Source organism: Sinohyriopsis cumingii, chromosome 17 (genome assembly GCF_028554795.1).
Source record: "Sinohyriopsis cumingii isolate HCF-2022 chromosome 17, ASM2855479v2, whole genome shotgun sequence".
Taxonomy (NCBI): Eukaryota; Metazoa; Mollusca; class Bivalvia; order Unionida; family Unionidae; genus Sinohyriopsis; species Sinohyriopsis cumingii.
In genome coordinates, this window is record NC_142977.1 from 19341694 (window position 1) to 19361958 (window position 20265).

At 35.8% G+C, this 20265-nt stretch overlaps 1 protein-coding gene and 1 long non-coding RNA gene across 4 annotated transcripts in view; one reads left to right on the forward strand and one right to left on the reverse strand.

The window, feature by feature from the left end:
- LOC149777865 (indolethylamine N-methyltransferase-like) overlaps positions 1-14195 on the reverse strand; it is a 53049-nt gene extending 38854 nt beyond the window's left edge. For all 3 annotated transcript variants that reach the window (XM_089938274.1, XM_089938275.1, XM_089938273.1), the window contains exons 1-3: positions 14092-14195; positions 12937-13225; positions 4147-4348 (exon numbers count right to left, since the gene is read on the reverse strand). In XM_089938274.1, coding sequence (XP_089794400.1) covers positions 4147-4348; positions 12937-13093 — 359 coding nt within the window. In that variant the 5' untranslated portion in view covers positions 13094-13225; positions 14092-14195. The remainder of the gene's footprint in view (positions 1-4146; positions 4349-12936; positions 13226-14091) is intronic.
- The window catches only part of LOC149777864 (uncharacterized), a 224073-nt gene that overhangs the window by 81566 nt on the left and 122242 nt on the right, over positions 1-20265 (forward strand). The gene's annotated exons all lie outside the window — the stretch shown is intronic.

The following is a 20265-nucleotide window of genomic DNA, read 5'->3' on the forward strand; positions in this document are numbered from 1 at the left end:
GCGACGAGGGACATTTCCACCCTATAAAATCAGGCCAGATTCGTGTGGAACTTCAGTTTGCAAATCCACCTCCAGATCACACAGTGAACGTCATCCTGTATGCAGAATTTGACAATACCATAGAAATCAACAGTTTGAGAGAAGTCATTCTAGATTACTAGAAGTCATGGAAGACTGTTATCCCTCTTTACCTAGTGGAGAAACTTTGGACATGAAATGTGAGGAGACTGTGGAAGAAGAAGAAGTGATCATAATGAAGTCGAGATGGCCAGAACAAGAAGCCCATTTAGTCTCCTGTTTTGCCAAACACTTGGTCGATAAAATGACGGAATTGATCAAGAAAAATTGCTATGGATGTCAAAACGATCATCCCAGTCAAATTCAACACGATAAATGCCTAATGTTAAGTCAAGAAGAAAAATTGGACGAGTATCTGGACGAAGCTTGGAGTCTCATCTCGAACAAAGACGTGTTGCACCAGTGGTATAAAGACTTGCGTGAACATTCTTGTCCACCATTAACCACTCAAGAGATCCATCGTATCGAAGCTCTCCTGAATCAGAGTGAGGAAACAGAACGAATAACCGTTTATTCATCAGACATTTTCAAGCAAAAAGTCAGGATCGAATTGACGACTTATTATTACCTGTGAAGAAGAAAACACAAAACAATGGATACCTGGGAACTTTATTACCTTTTGAACCACAGTTCGTATACAGCTTCTTGGAATCCTGTCGTCTGTGCTAAAGATGAACTCCCTCATCGCAAACCTAAAGACCATCAAGCTTACGTGATCAACACGGACGACAGTCATCTCCCAGGAACCCACTGGGTAGCCGTCTACTTTCCTCAAGAAGGATGTGTGGAATATTTCGATTCGTACGGATTGCCCCCTTTGGAAGACGATATCATCGACTTTATGAGAAGAAATGCTCAAACCACCCGATTCAATAATGTGAAATTACAAGGCACAGATTCCTTGGTGTGTGGACAGTACTGTGTGTATTTTCTGCATCATCGCAGCCTGGGCTATTCCTTAGAACATTTAGTGACTCATTTCGATCCTCGTTCTTCTGCTAGAAACGATGTGAAAGTAGATCGATGGTTTTGTGACCATTATGCTTATCTTTTGTCTCAAGCTAGGAAACGTAGTGTCCATCAATGGCCTAATGATTTCCAACAGTGGAAATCACAATTTCATTCACAACGTTGTCAGCCCTGTTTAAAGTAGGTTGTAAAATGAGAAAAAAATGTTTGTGATTTGAAAAAATTGTTTGATGTTATAGTGTTGGATTATTGTTAAAAATGTTAGAGTTGTTGTTTAGTGTTAAGTGATTTTTGAATAAAAAATGTTGTGTTTTGAAAAAATGCTTTTGTCTTTTGTTTAGCTATAAGAATGTTGGATTGATGCTCTTTCATTTCTTACTATCCCTCTCATGAACGTTGCGGCTCGAAAAACCGTGTGGGGGATGTTTTCCTTCACGTCCGCGCTTTGACTTTAAGAACCGGTTTGTTCCCAGTCTAACCATCCATTGTCGACTCATCCTCCTACGAAGATGTGCTCCAAACTAGCTAAGCTCAACGAAGCCTACGTGAATTTGCATAGGGTCAGACACAGTCTGATACCGAAGCCAGAAGAAATAGAGAATGTGAGAATGTTAAAAATCACCGAAGACCTGATAGAAGAGCTCTTCAGAGAAGAAATGAACAGGGAGAAAGAAGAATGGACAGAGAAGTACAGACTTCAGAGACAGCAGCAACAGCAGCAACAGCAGCAACAACAGCAGCAACCTGAAGCTGACAGAGGCTTTGTCGATTGCCGTATCGACACCAAAGAGTTCTTCTTCTCTTTCCGAAGAAGCAGACCTATCGCCAGAAAGTCTATCCTCAGAGGACATCGCATTCTTAGAAACTAAAAAAGAATGCCATAGCAAAACAAAAAAAAAACAGCCCTTTTCAGGGCTACCCAATACTCTAGAAAAGAAATAACGATCCATTTGCCAATGTGTGTAGGTAGAGTAGTGTGAAAATAAACACTAACTCTTTTTTAAAAAAAATATCAGGGTATGTGTTTGTGTGTTTGTGTTTGTAAGTGATTAAGTAAGTTGGTATGGATAGTAGATTAAAATAATGTCTTTTTTGGTGTTTGAGGTGTATATTTGGGGTTAGATTGGATTGCTTTGCGTATGTGGATAGTCTATTGAAGTGATTTATAAAAAATTTTACAATAGTGATGGGTAGCATAAAAAAGTGAGTGAGTGTTTCTTTTAGGTCCGCGCGTTGTTGTTGTTTCTTGGTCATGATCTAGGTAAGATGAATTTTATGTTTTTAGGGGATGTTTTCCTTCACGTCCGCGCTTTCAGTATAAATTGAAACTCGTTCGGCAGTCCAGCTACCCTTGTTGATTGATCAACACCAAAAAATGAACACGAGACTGGAGAAACTGTTGGAACTTCATGTGCATCTGGAATATGCCAGGCGCATATTAAATGAACTGGCCGCGGAAGCCATTGTCGAGGAGGGAAGGATAAGAGAGGAGTAAAGAAGAAACAAAGAAGAGGAGGAGAGAAGATATAAAGAAGAAGAGGAAAGAAGATACAAAGAGGAGGAGAGAAGATACAAAGAAGAAGAGGAGGAAAAGGAGAGAAGAAAAAATTTCAGAATCCCAGAGAGCGAAAATTGGGATTCTGAAGCGACATATCCTGCCTCTGCTCTCTCCCCCCAAAAGGTAAAAAGTAACTGGGGGATAAGATGTGTATGTGGCGCCAGGCCTGGAAGGTGCCACCATTAACCAGGTGTCCATGAAGTTCCAAACAAAACAGCCCTTTTCAGGGCTACCCAATACTCTAGAAAAGAAATAACGATCGATTTGCCAATGTGTGTAGGTAGAGTAGTGTGAATATAAACACTAACTCTTTATTAATAGTGGAAGTGTATGTGTTTGTGTGTTTGTGTTTGTAAATGTTGAAGTAAGTTTGTGTGTTTGTGTTTGTAAATGCTGAAGTAAGTTTGTGTGAATAGTAGATTATGGGTTTATTTATTGATTCTTAGCGTATGTAGAGAGTATAGTTGTGGTTATATTATATGAAATGAGAAAGTAGGGGGATGTTTTCCTTCACGTACGCGCGATGTTAGGTCATGATCTAGGTAAGATGAATTTTATGTTTTTAGGGGATGTTTTCCTTCACGTCCGCGCTTTCACTATAAGAACCCACAGTGTTCGTTGTTCAAACCATTCTGCAAAGAATAAAAAGAAGATGGCGTCAAACCAAATGGACAAAATACAAACCTTGCAAGACGTTTTAGACAACTTAGGAATAATGGAACAGATGCTAATAGGACTCGTTGAAGACCATTATTCCTATAGTCCCCATCGTGTAAAGATGGAAATTAATAACTTAAGAAAAGCAAAGGACAAGATTAGTGGTGTCATGAAAGAGATAAAGGAGGAGAAGGAGGATGAAGAGGAAAGAATAAGAATACGCAAATGGAACGAAAAAATTGAAAAAGAAGAAGAAAATGAAAAGAGGAAGAAAGAAGAGGAGGAAGAGGAGAAAGAAGAGGAGGAGAAGAAAAAAAAGAAAGGGAAGAAGAGTGTAGGAGATAAAATAAGAACTTGGTGGAGAAAAAGAAGAAATTAGAAGAAGAAGAAGAAAACCCAAAGGCCCTTTTCAGGGCCAGCCATATTTCTCGAAAAGAGATAGCCTTTCCATTGCCTACCCCTTTTTTTTTTAAATTTAAATTTAAATTTTTAAATTTAAAAAAAATTTAAAAAAAAAAAAAAAAAATCCCATATTCAATTCCCTTTGACGCTAGACAGTCCCACGATTTATTCCCATGTTAAATTCCCCTTGACGCTAGATTGTCCCACGATTTATTCCCATGTTAAATTCCCCTTGACGCTAGATTGTCCCACGATTTTTCTCCATGTTAATTTTCCATTGACGCCAGATTGTCCCAAGGGGTTCTGTAATGCTAATTCCCATTGACGCTAGGGTATCCCACTTCACTACTGACATTGAATCTCAAAGAGTATGCAAAGAGCATGGATAAGGTCAAATTAGACATGGTATATATTTTCCACTGGCATTTCTTGAAAATCTTGAAGGCTATGTTTGTTCTTCGGTTTATAATGCATTTTCATACCCTGAATTATCTAACTGTGTCAGGTATTCAAATACACGGTCCATGTGATTGACTTCTTCATCTCTCCATTTATGTAGAAACTCGAGATTCTTCTGGGAAAAGTCGCTTAGCGTTATCTCCTCAAACCAAGGGGCCGCACAAAATGCCATATTGGGAATCGGACCTGTGCCAACATCCAGTAACTTTTTTCCTGTTATATCTCCTGGAAAGAATACAAACATTTTGATAACTTAGTACACATTGTTCCAAGACAATAAAAATAAAGAATTTCAGGGGCTTCATTTCGAGGCCATATGCATACACGAAACTGTAACGAAAACCCTAAGAACATTTTGTTTCACTTCGACAGTCTGTGGAAAGGTACATTTACGTGTCCATTTAAACATCATGGATGCGACACTGGTCGCTTATGTCTACAAGAAGAAACACTGTCTTGAGATTTCAAGTAAATTAGGAAGAGGTCGAAACAAAGACGACACCTAAGTTGAAGCCAACTTGATATATGTTTGGAGCAGCTCGAATCCAACCCTGTTTCAATAAATCTCCATGCATTTTGAGACTGGGATAATTATGTAAGGTAGATCCCGCTCATTTGTATTAAATAACTTTTACTGAATGATAGCTAGACCACACACATTACGAGACAACGTGAAAACAATTCCGGTATTCGTCTATTCCACAACGTTATTTGGGTCACCTCAGATGACATTCAACACAACTAATCATGCAAAGCTAACTCATGAAGACTTTCAGTCAAGAAAAATACATCTTGTCCATATATCGAAAGCCTCCTCATTGTACAGGAGTTTTCCAAAAATGTGTCCGATTTTGAAATTATAAGATGGAGCACCTCGACAACCCCACTACTTTTATTGCAAAATGATATATTTCAACTTTTCGATTTTGTGTTGCTGAAAATTTGTAACGAGGTATCCGAAGACTAGCAATCTAGATTTGTGTTTGTAAGACACATATACCAAACCGTGGACAGAAAATGTTAAGTCCCAAATGCTTCCAACTGTAGACAAATCTATACAGAAATTGATATAATTACATGGAAGTCTAACCAAGTCACCGACAATTTAATTTGTCTAGGGAATGTTGCTTAATTGTGCTAACAATGCTTTTCTAATAACAAAGACGAAGTAAAAAAAATGTTTAAATTCTTATAATAAGAAACATATCTTTAAGTGACTGAAACTATAATCAAGTTGTCATCATTTGGATAAAGACATCGATAATATATACAATTTGTCTTTATTAAGTGTTTTTTTTTTAAATTAATTGTGGTAACACGTTTCTTATAAATAACAGAAAGTCTAAAAAGGCCCTAAAGGTAAGAGATTTAACGTAACATTTATTTATTTTGTTTTTGTTAAAATCACAATGTTGTCATCTAGAAATGAATTAAATTACCATGCACTGAACTGATGTTCGTACATCTTAAGTGGACTGTAGTGAATTTAGCTAACACGTTTTGCCTAGTAAATCCAAATTCAAATTTGTTTTAAAAAATGCGTGAACAACTTGTAGTAATAAGCTGAAAATATAATTAAGTTTGGACCAACTTAAAACTGCACTGAAAGGAGAAATGTTGTCATATACTGTGCCAGCAGATCTGGATCTACGCAATCTGTTAGGAGTAATCAGCAGAGTAATGAAACGTTACCCTTTTCTATTCGCACTCTATGCAATGGCAGATCATGGATTATATTATTTGCCGTTGACATCATTAAAAAGCATGTATCCATTATACCCATTTAGCTCTTGCTAAACCTGTATACTCTCACTGCAGCCCAAAAGGTTGCGGTCCCAAAGTTTGAGAACTCAAAATATTTGATACAGCTTGCTATAAAGTTGTGAAAGTCTAGACAGGCAATCTACACATGCATGCAAACAGGTACATCAAATTTCACTACTCTTTCTACTATGGTTTGTAATTAATAATGCTAAAACACGTAATAAAAATTCTAAACAATTTTAAAAAATATGTAAGCAATTGAAATGGGTTGCTTCCATTGGCAGAAAACCTAATGAGATAATCTACACAGAAATATATATATATATATATATATATATATATATATATATATATATATATATATATATATATATATATATATCACATTTATTCTGACTACACCCTTTCCCTCAGTAAATTGTGCCCTGGTGAAAGGAGAACCTGCTTATAACACGGGGTCAGCCATGGATACCATGTTTTTACTAGAAAATACAAAAAAAGTGATATATTTTGATAATATTATTTTCCAAACAAGATTCTTGGCACACAATAAAAACCGTATTCGACGAAATTTCATGCAATAAAAACATCACAATCGCCTACTGAAGGTAGTACTTTAAGAATTAAATACACACTAAATAGGTTTTGTTAAGTGAAATTCGCGATATAGTTTTATCATTTAGTTCGGTTTATGTTTAGTCATGAAAAATCCAATGCGCTGTGCTGTCTTGAACTCAGACTAGTAATATATTAATCTATCGCAACATTTTTGTCAGCATGTGGAATAACTTAATTCATTGCTCACCAAATTTTGATAGCTCGGTAACAGAAATGTTTGTTGTACTATTCCATCAAATTAAATTCAGAACCGCTTTGCATTATTAAGTTCATTAAGTCAATTCTATCAAATAGAGATATATGTACCAAATGTAATCTGAATGCATCACTCCCTCAATAACAATCGCTCTGATAAAAGGGGTTGGAATAACAAAAAGGTTAAAAAAGCATGCAAATCTTACCTGCCTAAAAGATAGCTGCCATAGCAGTGTGTCAGGTCGAATCGTTTAAATTGATGAATTGAACACTGTTATACATACGTATAATTAAATACCCGAATGAACCTGCTCATTTACAAATGGGAACAAAGACAGCAAGGCAACTAAGCGAGTTAATAATACTTGTTGAACTAAAATGTTTGGTTCCCATCTAATGTTTACTATGGAGTAGGGAATTTCAGAGTTTGTAGTTACTTACAAGTTCATGAATTGGCATTGTGTGGTAACATCAATGATGACAACGTTCACCATTACTTGCAACGAAATCAATGCGTCAATGTTTAACTAATATAACAATAAAACAAATCGAATCGAAAGTGGAAAAAGATTTAAGTCTACGGCCTAAATTTCTTATCAGGTGATTTACATTTGGATACAAATGTGCCACTCAAACTTCATTTGTCTCAAGTTAGTTATCTTTTTCATAAATGTGCTAACGTGTTTATCGGGAGATATATACATATTGACAGAACCAAATCAATACTCCCCCAATTTCATACATTATGGGGATAAGCTTTTGACGAAGCCTTGATTAAATGTAGTGTATGTGTTTACATGCATAGTTGCCCGAGCTGTACAGTCTAAACAATGATTGATATTTTTAAATAAGTTTCATCTGCGTTAGGGGTGGAGAACAAAGGAAGTACATGTGTTTTATATTGAACACACATTCTTCGGTACACATCCGGTGTTGTACCAAATGAGCTACCACAGCACTATCGGATGGGCAGATGTTACTATTCTAAGTAACAATGCGCTTGTCTAGTAGTGGATAAGTAATCAACATACCATATTTTCATATTAGGACGATGTCAGTTTTGATCAAATTCTGTTGAAGAGTTATGACAACTTGTTTAAATGGCTTTCTATTTTAGAGATGACATTCATATTTGATAGTGGCTCCTCATAATTAGGTCAAATTTAAATGACCTTCTGTAGAGTGGTTTTTGAAAATATATTTAAAGGTGTTTCTGGTTAAAGTTATGACAACCATTCTATGTGGTAGACTGGCTTCATTTGAAGAAGAAAACCAAAACTAAATTTTCTGTATTCCAGTATTAAATCTGGTCAAGTTTTTGAAGGTTGTTTTGAGGAGTTGTCAATAGCTATTGTGAATGGATGAAGACCATATCATAATTTCACATATCCTGACGACGAGCAAACATTAGTCAAACGAAATAAATGATACGACAAATCCATAAGGCAATGTTCACCAAGTTAAAAATACCCTAAAAGAGGAAGTCATACAGAAGTTCCAGCTTGTCTTCTGCACTGACATAGAGCAATCCTTACTGAATTAACCTGTAACCCCCCAGTATCCACCGATTGGAGTTTCCAAACGGTCCCAGATAGTCATTGCTGTCTATGTTACAAATGGATAATCAAAACTGTGAAATCGTTGGAATGGTCCAAGTTGCCTGAAAAGAAAATGATCAACGTTGTTATAAAAACTTCTGACCTGTCCTCAACGATTGGTCAGAGCTGTCCTTTAGTAAAGTGTATGGAGCGAAGTTGATCCGTGGTAGAGTCAAAGTTGTGGCAAATTAGTATGTCTGGTCTAGTGCTATGTTTTCATTGAAATCAGTTGTCCTGCTTTCTCTAGAACCTTACCTACCCCCAAGGTCAGTTAAAGTTCAATATTCCTCTTTTGAATTTGGCAATGGAAACAAATACTAAAAGGAAACTCAAAGTTCTACATAAACAAGTAACAGTATTATATTATTCCCAAGAGATGCATTCTCATTGCCTATTAGGGAAGCTTGTGATATGTGTTCATTCATGCCATAGCCCCTTCATTTTGTCAGAACGTAGTGTACAAGGGGCTTAACCTGTTCAGATACGGCATGACATTTTTTTTCCCATCAAAAGCCTCAAATAGTGCTGATGACCTCCACTATTTATATATTCTCTGATGACCGTAAAATGCAGTCTTGACTCTTAAAATTGATAATCTATGAGCAGCAGGTCAGTCATGATGACCTGTACTTTGAAATACTAAAGTGAGCGAAGAGAGTATGATATGCTACATGCAGACTTGTAGTGATATATATGTACATAGAATTCCATGTAACTAATAGCAATGTACAGATTGAAAATAGAATACAAAAATTTAATGTACAGTAATGGGCTGCATAGATGATCATATATTAAATTACATACAAGGAAGGCCATTATTAATGTTATAATGCACGCTGTAAATTATGACACCAAATACCATATGATATGTATTAAAACTAAAGTTTAAATACCAATATCATATCAACAGATCACGATATGTACATTTACATTTGAACATTATCCTGCCGTTATTCTATTTTTTTTTGGTCCTAATGCCCGAATTAGATTCATTTTTTATTTATTTATTTGGTATTTATTTTATGCCTAGTATTAGTCATTTCATCTGTATTTCAAGGAGTGACTTAATGTTTATTTTTGGTTTGTTTATTTTCCTTAAATGTTGTTTTCGTCAATGTGATAGTATTATATACATGGTTAATATGCAAACGTATTACACACTATTGTATGTATGTTTCAGTACTGTGTTTGTTCTGGTCTAGAAGATAGTTCAGGGTATAGATTTTCATGGCATAAATTAAGTCACTGATGTTTGCTTAATCGATATGAGGTTTTACCTTAATCTATATGTGGTTTTTATACCATGTTTTTCTGTTGATAACAATACATGGTGCATTTCATATGTGAGAAATCTACACCTATAGACTGAAAATGGTTAGCTCAAATATAAAATATATTATCTGCCAAGTTATTTACGAGAAAGTGCTTTATCCAATTATGTTAGAACTTTATATGAACCTCTTTATGCCAGTATTGTCACTAACAGCTTAGATACAATTAGAATCGGCTGACTTTCATATTAAGTAGTCTTATTGGCTGCTTTTCCTATTGTCTACGTTTTGTTTTCATGCTTTAAAAAAAATACTTTATGTTTTTCATAGTATCAGACATGCAAGGTTTATGCTCAAGTACTTTTCCTTCTCCGTATAGAAAACTAATGTTCAGAATTCCCACACATATTCTAATTTTCCTATTGCAAGTATAGCTTTTATGATATTTTTGAGTAAACAGGAAATCCGATGGGGCCTTATGATGTTCATACTGATTACATAATGACTAAGCGGACACACACACACACACACACACACACACCCACATACATATATATATATATATATATATATATATATATATATATATATATATATATATATATATATATATTATTGTAAACACACATCCTATGTAAACTATCCACACATTTTTAATCATGTTCATTTCAACTAGAAATACAAATTAATTCTGAAAATCAAATATATTTAACACCCACAGTCTGTTGCTTATCATGGAAGTTGTCCACGATCTTGATGATAATAAAACAAAATAGGGCAACATGCACAGTCTATTGCTTGTCATGGAAGTTGTCCGCGATCTTGATGATAATAAACCAAAATAGGGCAACATGCACAGTTTATTTCTTGTCATGAAAGTTGTCCACGATCTTGATGATAGTGAACCAAAATAGGGCAACATGCTCCGTTAAACCTGTAAAATATTACCTCTTTAATATGGCGGATCCCGCTAAACTGCACAATATCTCTAAGCCCATTTTCCAATTTTGATCAACCTTGATCTTGGGTTACATCTTCTTGATCGGTAACACATTAAACTAATCGTATCCAGGATCATCTCAACATTATGCATGGATCGCATTCATTACTGGAAAAGCTCCACACAATAAATAATAAAAGCACACATTTCAAATCTGTTCAACTTCGGACCATAAATAAGGATTACATAGTAGTACTAAGTTCAAACAGACTCAAAACTCCATTAGTACTATGAGTGGATCTTATTTACCGTAAAAAGTATCCAAGACCTTTATGACATAAACCCTATTTAAATAATTATAAAAAAAGAGATTTTAAAATATGGCCTCCTTATTTGTAGCAAGCATGTCCAGTCAGGATCAAGATTGCCGTTTCAATATGCACGGATCTTGCTCATTATGAAAATAGTGCCAGCTCTTAGTAATATAGGAATGTATTCAGAATATGATAAAATCGGATTCGAAATAAGGCATACAGAATACTTAAGACGAAACCCTATCCGATTCAATATTACCGTATTCACCTGCATAAATGTACTGACTCTTGAACAAGCATGAGATAACAATACATATCCCACGCCGCATTGAAAGCGCGTAAGAAATATGAACTCATCTGTGGCAAAAAGCAATTGTTCACAAGAGGACGCATGGTACACACTTAACAATGCACAAAGGATGACGGGACATACCATATTCAAACTTTCAAAGATCGGATATACGATTGAAACCCTAACAAACTCAGTAAATACAATCGACAAATATAGATCTGATAAATGATTGCGATATAACCTTTCAACGGAATTCATTTTGAAACTCTGATCCAAATCAAATATTTATGTACGAAAATAACTTGCGATCTGATGTGGGACAAATAGAGGCAAATATACAAAGATTTACTTATCTTATTAAGTAATAGCCCAGAAATATGATAATTGGCTTTCAAAGATCTACATCTTTTTCATACAGTGTTTTATTCATTTGGGACCCACCCCCACCTGATATAAGGCACGTGTCTAAACAAATCCAGCCAAATGTGTTACATTATGACTACACAGCAGGATGTAGTTGTTGTTGTTGTAGGGTTTAACGCCATTTTTCAGCACACGATGGGCTATACATGGCGGCCAGTATTAATGGTGGAGGAAGAACCCCCGGAAAGAACCACCGACCAACGAGAAGCTACTGGCAAGCTTCCTCACATACCCACATAGGCTGAATCCGAGACTCGAACCCACGCAGGCAGAAGTGAGATGGCAGTAATCCGTAACGGAGAGCGCTTTAGACCACTCGGCCACTCGGGGCCCCTAGCAGGCCGTACAGCCTCAGTATTGAATGATTCCTTTTGACGCATTGAAACCAATGCTGACTGGATAGCGATCACTTAGATTTTACAACGGTTTAAAGTAAGCTGCATTAATTCGTTCTACAATTTGATCAAGTTAAATAGAACTGGTGAAATTCAGCAGAAATATATCTACAATATACAAATTGTTCACATCGGTAGTAAAGAAACTAATTTGTTTTACTTAGAAACATCAAAGCGAAGCTTGGACCTTTTTTAAACCACAACATATTCACAATTACAGCATTTTAATGACACACACTGACGCATTTTCAAACATAGTGACATTGTTGGTGAAATATTTTCACGCTCCATGGTGACTTGATGGCACCATTATGCACCACAACTAATCAGAATCACATACGTTTTTATCTTTATACCATGATACACGTGACAGTCATCAACAACCTACTGAACATATTACTGTTAGGGACAGCTGTTTCATTCACAAGGGATAGTCATAATATGTGGCAGAAACTATGTACAACTTGCTAACCCGGAAACATTTATAACCGGAGAACAAATCATCAAAGAAATATTGGTCAATATATGGTACGTACAAAAACATACTATCTGAGAAATATATCCATATTTCTGAATAAAAAATTTTTGTAAAACAATACGGTATGTTTTGTCTTGACAATCTTATAGTTCTGCTTCATTTGGTTGTGTATTGTGGATAAGTAAATGGCCTGCCACACTACCCGACTAGAAGCTGAATGCCGTATCTCACAGTTATGGAATCAATGGCAATGCATGTTTCATCCTACATTTATGGAATATACACATTCGTTTTGCTGAATTGTATGCTTTTGAAGTAGTTTTAATAATTATTTTTATATAGTACTTGACAATGTATTACGAGTGCCCCGATACAACAGAGACAATCTTGACTCGCATTTTCCACATTAAACTTGAATTTTACGAGTAGAATTCAAGCCCTGCTTAATTTGAAGTGACCTGTCTAAAATGCATTGTATCATGACCAAAGTAAAAATATATACGGAATCAAAACTAATATCAGTACCTGATCTGAAGGTTTCATGAAGGCAATCCTGGAAGAATTTCACGGAGTCACCTTGGTTCCATTCAGCCGTGCTGTAATAATTGTCGAAATAATTCTCTGGGTCGAAGACATCGAAGGGGACGCTTTTTTGGTTTTTGAATAATTTATCTGCAGACATGTTTAACTATGCAGATACGCCGTGAATTTCTACTATGCACACTGCACACACCAATGTCGCGAAGACTGTATATAGGATTATGGATGGCTTGGTCTTGCTTATCAAAACACTTTAGCTGTATAACTAATTTACCTGAAAATTTTGAAGAGGCTTTAAATTGCAGGTTGCGTTAATGGAGAGAGAGAGAGAGAGAGAGAGAGAGAGGGGGGAAAGATATTATGCACGCAATCATTTGTACAAGATTTAACAATGTTTAGATACAAAATAGTAATTCATTAAATGCATGTGTTATAAAGCTAAGGTACATAAACTTCACTCAAGTTAGTTCACCAATACATAAACTGTTAGCAGTACTGTATCGTAATGTATAATCCAAGCTAAACCAAATATTTAAGAAAGAATGTGTTGGTTTTTTGTCATTAAAAGTTGTTTAGCTTAGTTTAACACTTAACTTTGTTTCCAAAGTCATGATTGGACCTCAAAGAAACTTCCAACGGGTAAGCAAACGCACATTCAAATTTAGAAAACACACGAACAACCACAATCAAGTAACAAAAAAACTAACCCAATTAGAGAAAAACCGGTAAGTTAGGGGCTTCGGTTTGACATTATTGACCTTATTTTATTATTTTTTTCGTAGGAAGCTTTTTTTTTTTTCAAAAATGACGTTTCGGCAAAAGGTCTGTTCACCTCCGCTGCTGAAAATACAGTTTTGTGGGGCACTTTCTTAGGTAGGGCCTACATATATTAGATAAAAATTCGTGACACATTAGCCGCCACAGTACCAGCTGGAAAACAGTGAGTAACAGTCCTCGTACAATAGAGGTTTAACATGGAATCTCCTCAAGACATCAATAGTACATAAAACAGAATGAACCATTCATGTGCCTCTACAAACAATCCTCAGTTTGATATCGACAGACAATATTTTCATGTCAATTCTATAGAGTTGTGAAATAACTTTTGAACGAACATATCTACATAATTGGTTCACTTACCTATACGTTTGGTTAGTCCAGAATGAACGCGTTGTCTCCCAGCATTACTGCAAGTTCATGTGCTAACAACATGCAGTCGACAAAAGATTCGATACCTGATTAACCAAGCGATTGACCTAGTTAAACAAATACCTTACGCAATATATCAACCAATCCGCTAGACATTTAGTTACGTTTTAGTGAGCCTTGGGAACAATGTGTATTGGTTTCTACCCTTCTTAACTGTATTAATGTGTACATATGATCCCATATAGCAAGACCCAGAGCAAGGTTACTGCAGGCCACTTCCAAAAGCAAATATGTGACGAATATTACAGTTTTCCGTTCAGTAGGAAATGCTAGTATTCATAGCATATTTACTTCTTGTTCATCTATGTGAACTCATGGGAAGACTTAATCACATTCAGTTAAATGTTTACGAAATATATATAATACCAGTGACATTAATAGTTTCTGCACACGCTCTGTATATATATATATATATATATATATATATATATATATATATATATATATATATATATATATATATATATAATAATAATAATAATAATAATAATAATAATAATAATAATTTATATGAATTCATCTTGCTAACACCGTACCAAGTTATCTTATAAGAATACTAATCATCATCGTCGCCGCCATGTCACAATTGCGGAATATCACAAGCCATATACATAGGTCGATGGAAACAAATTTATAACTTAGTATAGATTGTGAACATCTTGTTGTCAATACTCCCAAATGGAAAATAACATCGACAGTATCAACCGCTCCGGTTGCCTAGTAGTTAGCGCGTCCGACTTCGATGCGGGAGTGCGTGGGTTCGATCCCCAGTCTAGTCATACCAAAGACTTCAAAAAAAAAAAATGGTACTAACAACTGCCTCGCTTGACGTATAGCGTTAAGAGGTTAGTGTTAGGACTAGTCGGCCTGGTGTCAGGATAATGCGACAGGGTGGAACATCATGCTACATGTCTCCGACATGATGCCCCAGTGCTAGACATCGCTATAAACTGCCATACTTCAGACATCGTATCGATATGACTGAAAATGTTTTAAGTCTACGTTAAAAATCTAAATCACACACACACACACACACACACACACACACACATACACACACACACACATCGACATTATTTTTTCATCCACAGACTCTCTGCTTTCTAGCATTTCCGGAACAGATATACTGCAATCATGAACGTCATGTTGAAATCTTTGTCATCGCCACTCGTCGATAATTTGAGGACATATGCATATGCATGTTTCTCTAAAATACTTCAAGCATGTCTGCAATGACGACGGTTGTATAAATTTCACTATTAGTAGTTCTGAATTGATGGTCATATTGTCATGGAGTTTACACAAGGAAATAAGAGATGGTTGTAATACTCAAAAGTTCAAACAAAGAAGAAATTTAGTCTTGATTTATGGAAATTGTTATAGAACAGTCCCTTCTAAGGACTCTTGGTCAGTTAACGTTAGAATAATTGAATATGACAAGTGACATGACTTCTCGTAAAAAAACTAGGATGAATGTTGATTATTGTCTATGACTGTCTAATAGATTTGCCTGCCAACCTTTCGTAGTAAAACGTTATCAGTCAAGTTAGGCACGTCAGCAAAAATTGCTTTAGAACGTAAACCCTTATAGGAAACAAGGATTGTTACGTTACTGTCTAAGTGTTATAACGATTTTGACAGACCAAGTAGAACCTTCTTAACTTTTCTTACGTACATCAACAAAAATGTAACATTTTCCGTGTGAAATTATCTTTAGCTGGTAAAAGCGATTCTCACCTAAAAACAATTGTCGAGACAAATAATAATATCGTTTCCGCGTAGAGTAATTATATGACATTATTAACCTTGTGTACCTTTTGCTCAATTATTTTTCACTCATACAGCATATATAGGTTTTTTCTCAATTTTGTATACCTAATCTTATTTCCAAATACTGCATATATACGTTTTTCTCAATTCTTATTTCCAAATACTGCACATATAAGTTTGCTTTTAATATTTTTTTTAAATACAGTGTCACGGAATTGCATGAATCATTTTATTTATTAAATACATGTACTCTAGTTTCGTTTTTTTCTTGTGTGTATAACGATACCCGAGGGTGATTTATGTATATTGTACACTATTTCGAAACAGTGAGTTCGGTTCATCATATGCCGCACGTGCAAAGTGCTTTCGATGGGATAAACCGAATGCTTCCAGCGCGCAGACGATGTATGGCTGCATCGTCTGTGTATAAATGCCTCATCGTAAGACTAAATCTACACATTACGGAACGTCTTGTCAATGAGTGGTCTACTTTAAGGACTATTATATTAAATTTCAAAACGAATTAATTGAAGTACTATAATTGCTATATAATAGCAGCAGGGAGGGTGAACAGACCACTTGCTTAACAGTCCATTTATGACATATAAAACTTCATACGAAAAAAATGAAAAATACAAGCGTAATTACGTCACACCGAAGCCTCTAATTGAAACCGAGAGTTTCTCTAATTGGGTTAGCTCATTTTGTTACTTGATCTTTGTCGTTCGTGTTTTCATATTTGTATGTGTGTTTGTGTATATTTCGGACATTCATTGCTGGTCGTCACTTTCCCGGCTGCTGTAATGTGTGAGTACTTAAATCATTATTATATCAATAATGGAATCTTGGCACAGATAGATTAGCTCGAGAGCGATTAGAGGCAATTCAAAATATATTCAGTCTATGATTCTGTCAAGCAGCAACTACAAGCACGTCAGGAGTCTTAAGTGGATTGCAGAAGGTACAGAACAGATATTCATACCAATTATCAAAGCAACAATTTTATTTTTACAACAACTGAGGCAGCTCAAGAACCTCTTTTCAGATACTACCTGTTGATATTGTTGTGCGTCTTCACGCAGCTCAACCACCACCCCAGCAACCTCCTCAACCACAACCTCCTCAACCACAATATGATGTTCAACCATAATCTCTGCCAAGAGTTTCAACGAATATTACAGATAAATACATGCCAGAAGGTATTGCCGCCATCAAAGACCCAGACCAAATAAGTGGTATTAATGCGCTTGGATATCATGATAAAGATAAATATGCACAGCCCAAATATGTTAAAACGTTTAAAAAAACGCTGATTGGTTTAGAAATGCATATCGCGTTGCTACTAATACTCAGCAATTCAGATCTGAGGAAGATGTTCCTAATTTTAACATTTTTAACCAGACAGATGAGCGTATTAGATGGTCAATTTTGAAGATGAGACAAAAAAAAGAAAAAATGAAGTTCCAACTTGAAAAAGCAAACGCAAAAAGGAAGCAAAGAGAAAAAGAAATGAATTCGAAACTTTAAGAGGTTGAACGAGTAGGAAAACAAGAAAAAGAAGAAGAAGATTCGGAATTTGAAAACCTTAGACGATGGAAGAAATTATATTCTTCACTAAGGAAGAAAAAAGCAGAAGAAACAACGGGAAATGGGCTTGTTACTCGAGGAAGTGGTCTTATTTCACCATGTCCAAATAACGTCCTTGTCGATGTTGAACGATCATGAATTCTGATTGGCGGTAAACGAGCTGGTAATTATTCCCCAGAAATTGTTAATGAAGCTGCTGATATTTGTCAACGATTATTTACAGGCGGTATCATGGACATTAATGTTTATCGGTCCCTCATCGCTGAAATCTTTTCTGATTATCACAGTGATTGAGGGTATACAATTAGATCAGTGACAAGAAAATTAGATAATCATACATAATGCTCAACATAAACCTGTAATGGTCAGGGTGATAAATTCGCTATTACCGACATATAAAGTTACCTACGGAAATGGACTCGGCGATTTTGTCTAGGTCTATTTAGAAGGATAGCCCCAAAAGAAATACCGATTGCAAAGCAGCTGGGATTGGAAACTATTGACGTTGTTCGTGATAAAGGTATTGGTGCTGTTGCTGATGTTGCTAGTAAAGCATTATCAGCAAACAAGGACAGACTAGCACGATTAATACGAAAAAACCTCAGCCAGTAAAATTACCCATCACTGAAGTTAGGCCTGCAAATGTTAGCAAAAAAATTAATAAAGCTGAAAATAAAAGCAAGCAGAGTTGGCTGGTGTACCCATGTCAGGAAAGGACAATCATATAACTGCTAGTGTGGTCTTCGTGTTAGACGATAGCAAATATAGCCAAAATGTTTAAACTTGTATCTGATGCAGCATTTGACATGGATGCGCCAGTTCTCAAAGATGAATTTGTGCTCGATTATCAGTATTATTCTTACGACGCACGTGCACCTAACGCACGTGGACGAATCGAATTACAAGTTCAAGATACAAGTAGATATTTTTACCTGCTGAAGCGTTTACTGAAGTAGACGGTAGACGTTTGAAAGCAGATCATACGGTATACGGACTTTGCTAGCCATGTTATTATACTCTTTTTTAACAGTGCCATATACTCGATTGACGGAAAAAATATCGAATCATGTCTCGAAAATGTCGATGTTGCTACGACGATATTGGGTTTGGCAAGATATTCCGATGATTACTCTAGGTCAGCTGGTCTGTCAATGAAGTTTGCAAAAGATACAACTGATTATCCAGAAAGCAGAAATGTAAATGTAGGTGAGGAAAGAGTTGCTGCAGGAACTGGGGTTCTTAACTCAGTGTTATAAATGAATGACAATTTCAACGTAAGATTTGCCGCACGAAGATCAATGTTAAACGAAGAAGAAACGTTTTATGTGTGATACAACTATCACATATATTTGGATTCCTTAGATATGTTAGAAATGTTATATATATGGCACTAAACACACTGTGGTGCTTGTAAGAAAAGCCACCAACATGCAGTTGATGCAGGTAAAATAATGCAAAGAAAACTATCGCTGTGATTGCCAGTAATGACTTCATTGATCGACGAAGAACAACGGTTACTTTCGTTCACGAGTCAGGGCGGTAAATCAACATTATCATGGTTGACAATGACCACAGACAGTATTCAGTGTAGTGCTGCTGGGTTATTCACATGGTATATAGCATCACAGCAGGGAGTGTCAGCACCACGACATATATTCGTCGCGTTTCAGGAAAATGCCAGAGTAGATTCGCAGGAAATAAATCCAATGGTATTTGACAATCTTGGGGTTAGTGAGGTTTCTTTGAGGATAAATGGACATCAAAAAAATTCAGAAAACGTTTAACTTAATTTTGATCAAAATCATGTTGCACGTGCATATCATCGTTTGACGATATTTATGGGGCGTGATCAGAATGTTAATTCTGGTTTGCATATATCTTAACGAGATTTCACAACATTCTGTCCAAAAGATTACTTTTCAGTGGAACATTTGGATTTGTTGAGACAATCAGTCGTTGAGATACAATTCCAATCTCGTGTAGCTCGACTGCCCATTTACGGTTATAGAGCAAATGCAGTTATTCTCTCAGACAAAACAATGTTTCTTGAATGTATTGTGGACGAATGAGAGTCATTGATGCTCCAGTAGAAATATGTAATTAAATCGCTCATGATATCTATAACGTAATATCATCATGCTGGTGTCAAGTCTGACTCTGGTTAGATTAAAATGCTTCAATCAAAATCAGCAAAGAACTATGGTATAAAAATATCGCTAAAAATAGATCATATCACTGGTGACGAGTGGTCAGTGAACTATCAAACTGTAGTTCCAATATCTTACAGACAGGAAATAATTAGTCTGATCCATGAAACTCCTTTAGCTGGTCATTTAGGGATTAATAAGACTTATTATAGGATTTTGACACACTCCTACTGGCCAAACATTAAAGGTGATGTTTTGTAAATGCTGTAATCTTGTCATACTTGTCAAATGGTTAGAAAACCCAATAAGAATATACCTAAGGCTCATCTGTAATATATTCCTGCATTTGACGAACCATTAATCTGAATAATGGTAGACTGTGTTCGTCCCTTACCTAAGACAAAGTCAGGTAAGCAATACTTGTTGACCATAATGTGTGCGTCAACAAGGTTTCCAAAGGTAATTCCTTTAAGGATTATTAAATCTAAAACAATAGTAAAAGCTTTGATCGAGTTTTTACTCAATTTGACCTTCCCAAATCTGTTCAGTCTGGTCAAAGGTCAAATTAAATTTCATATCTGGAACATTCCAACAAATTTGT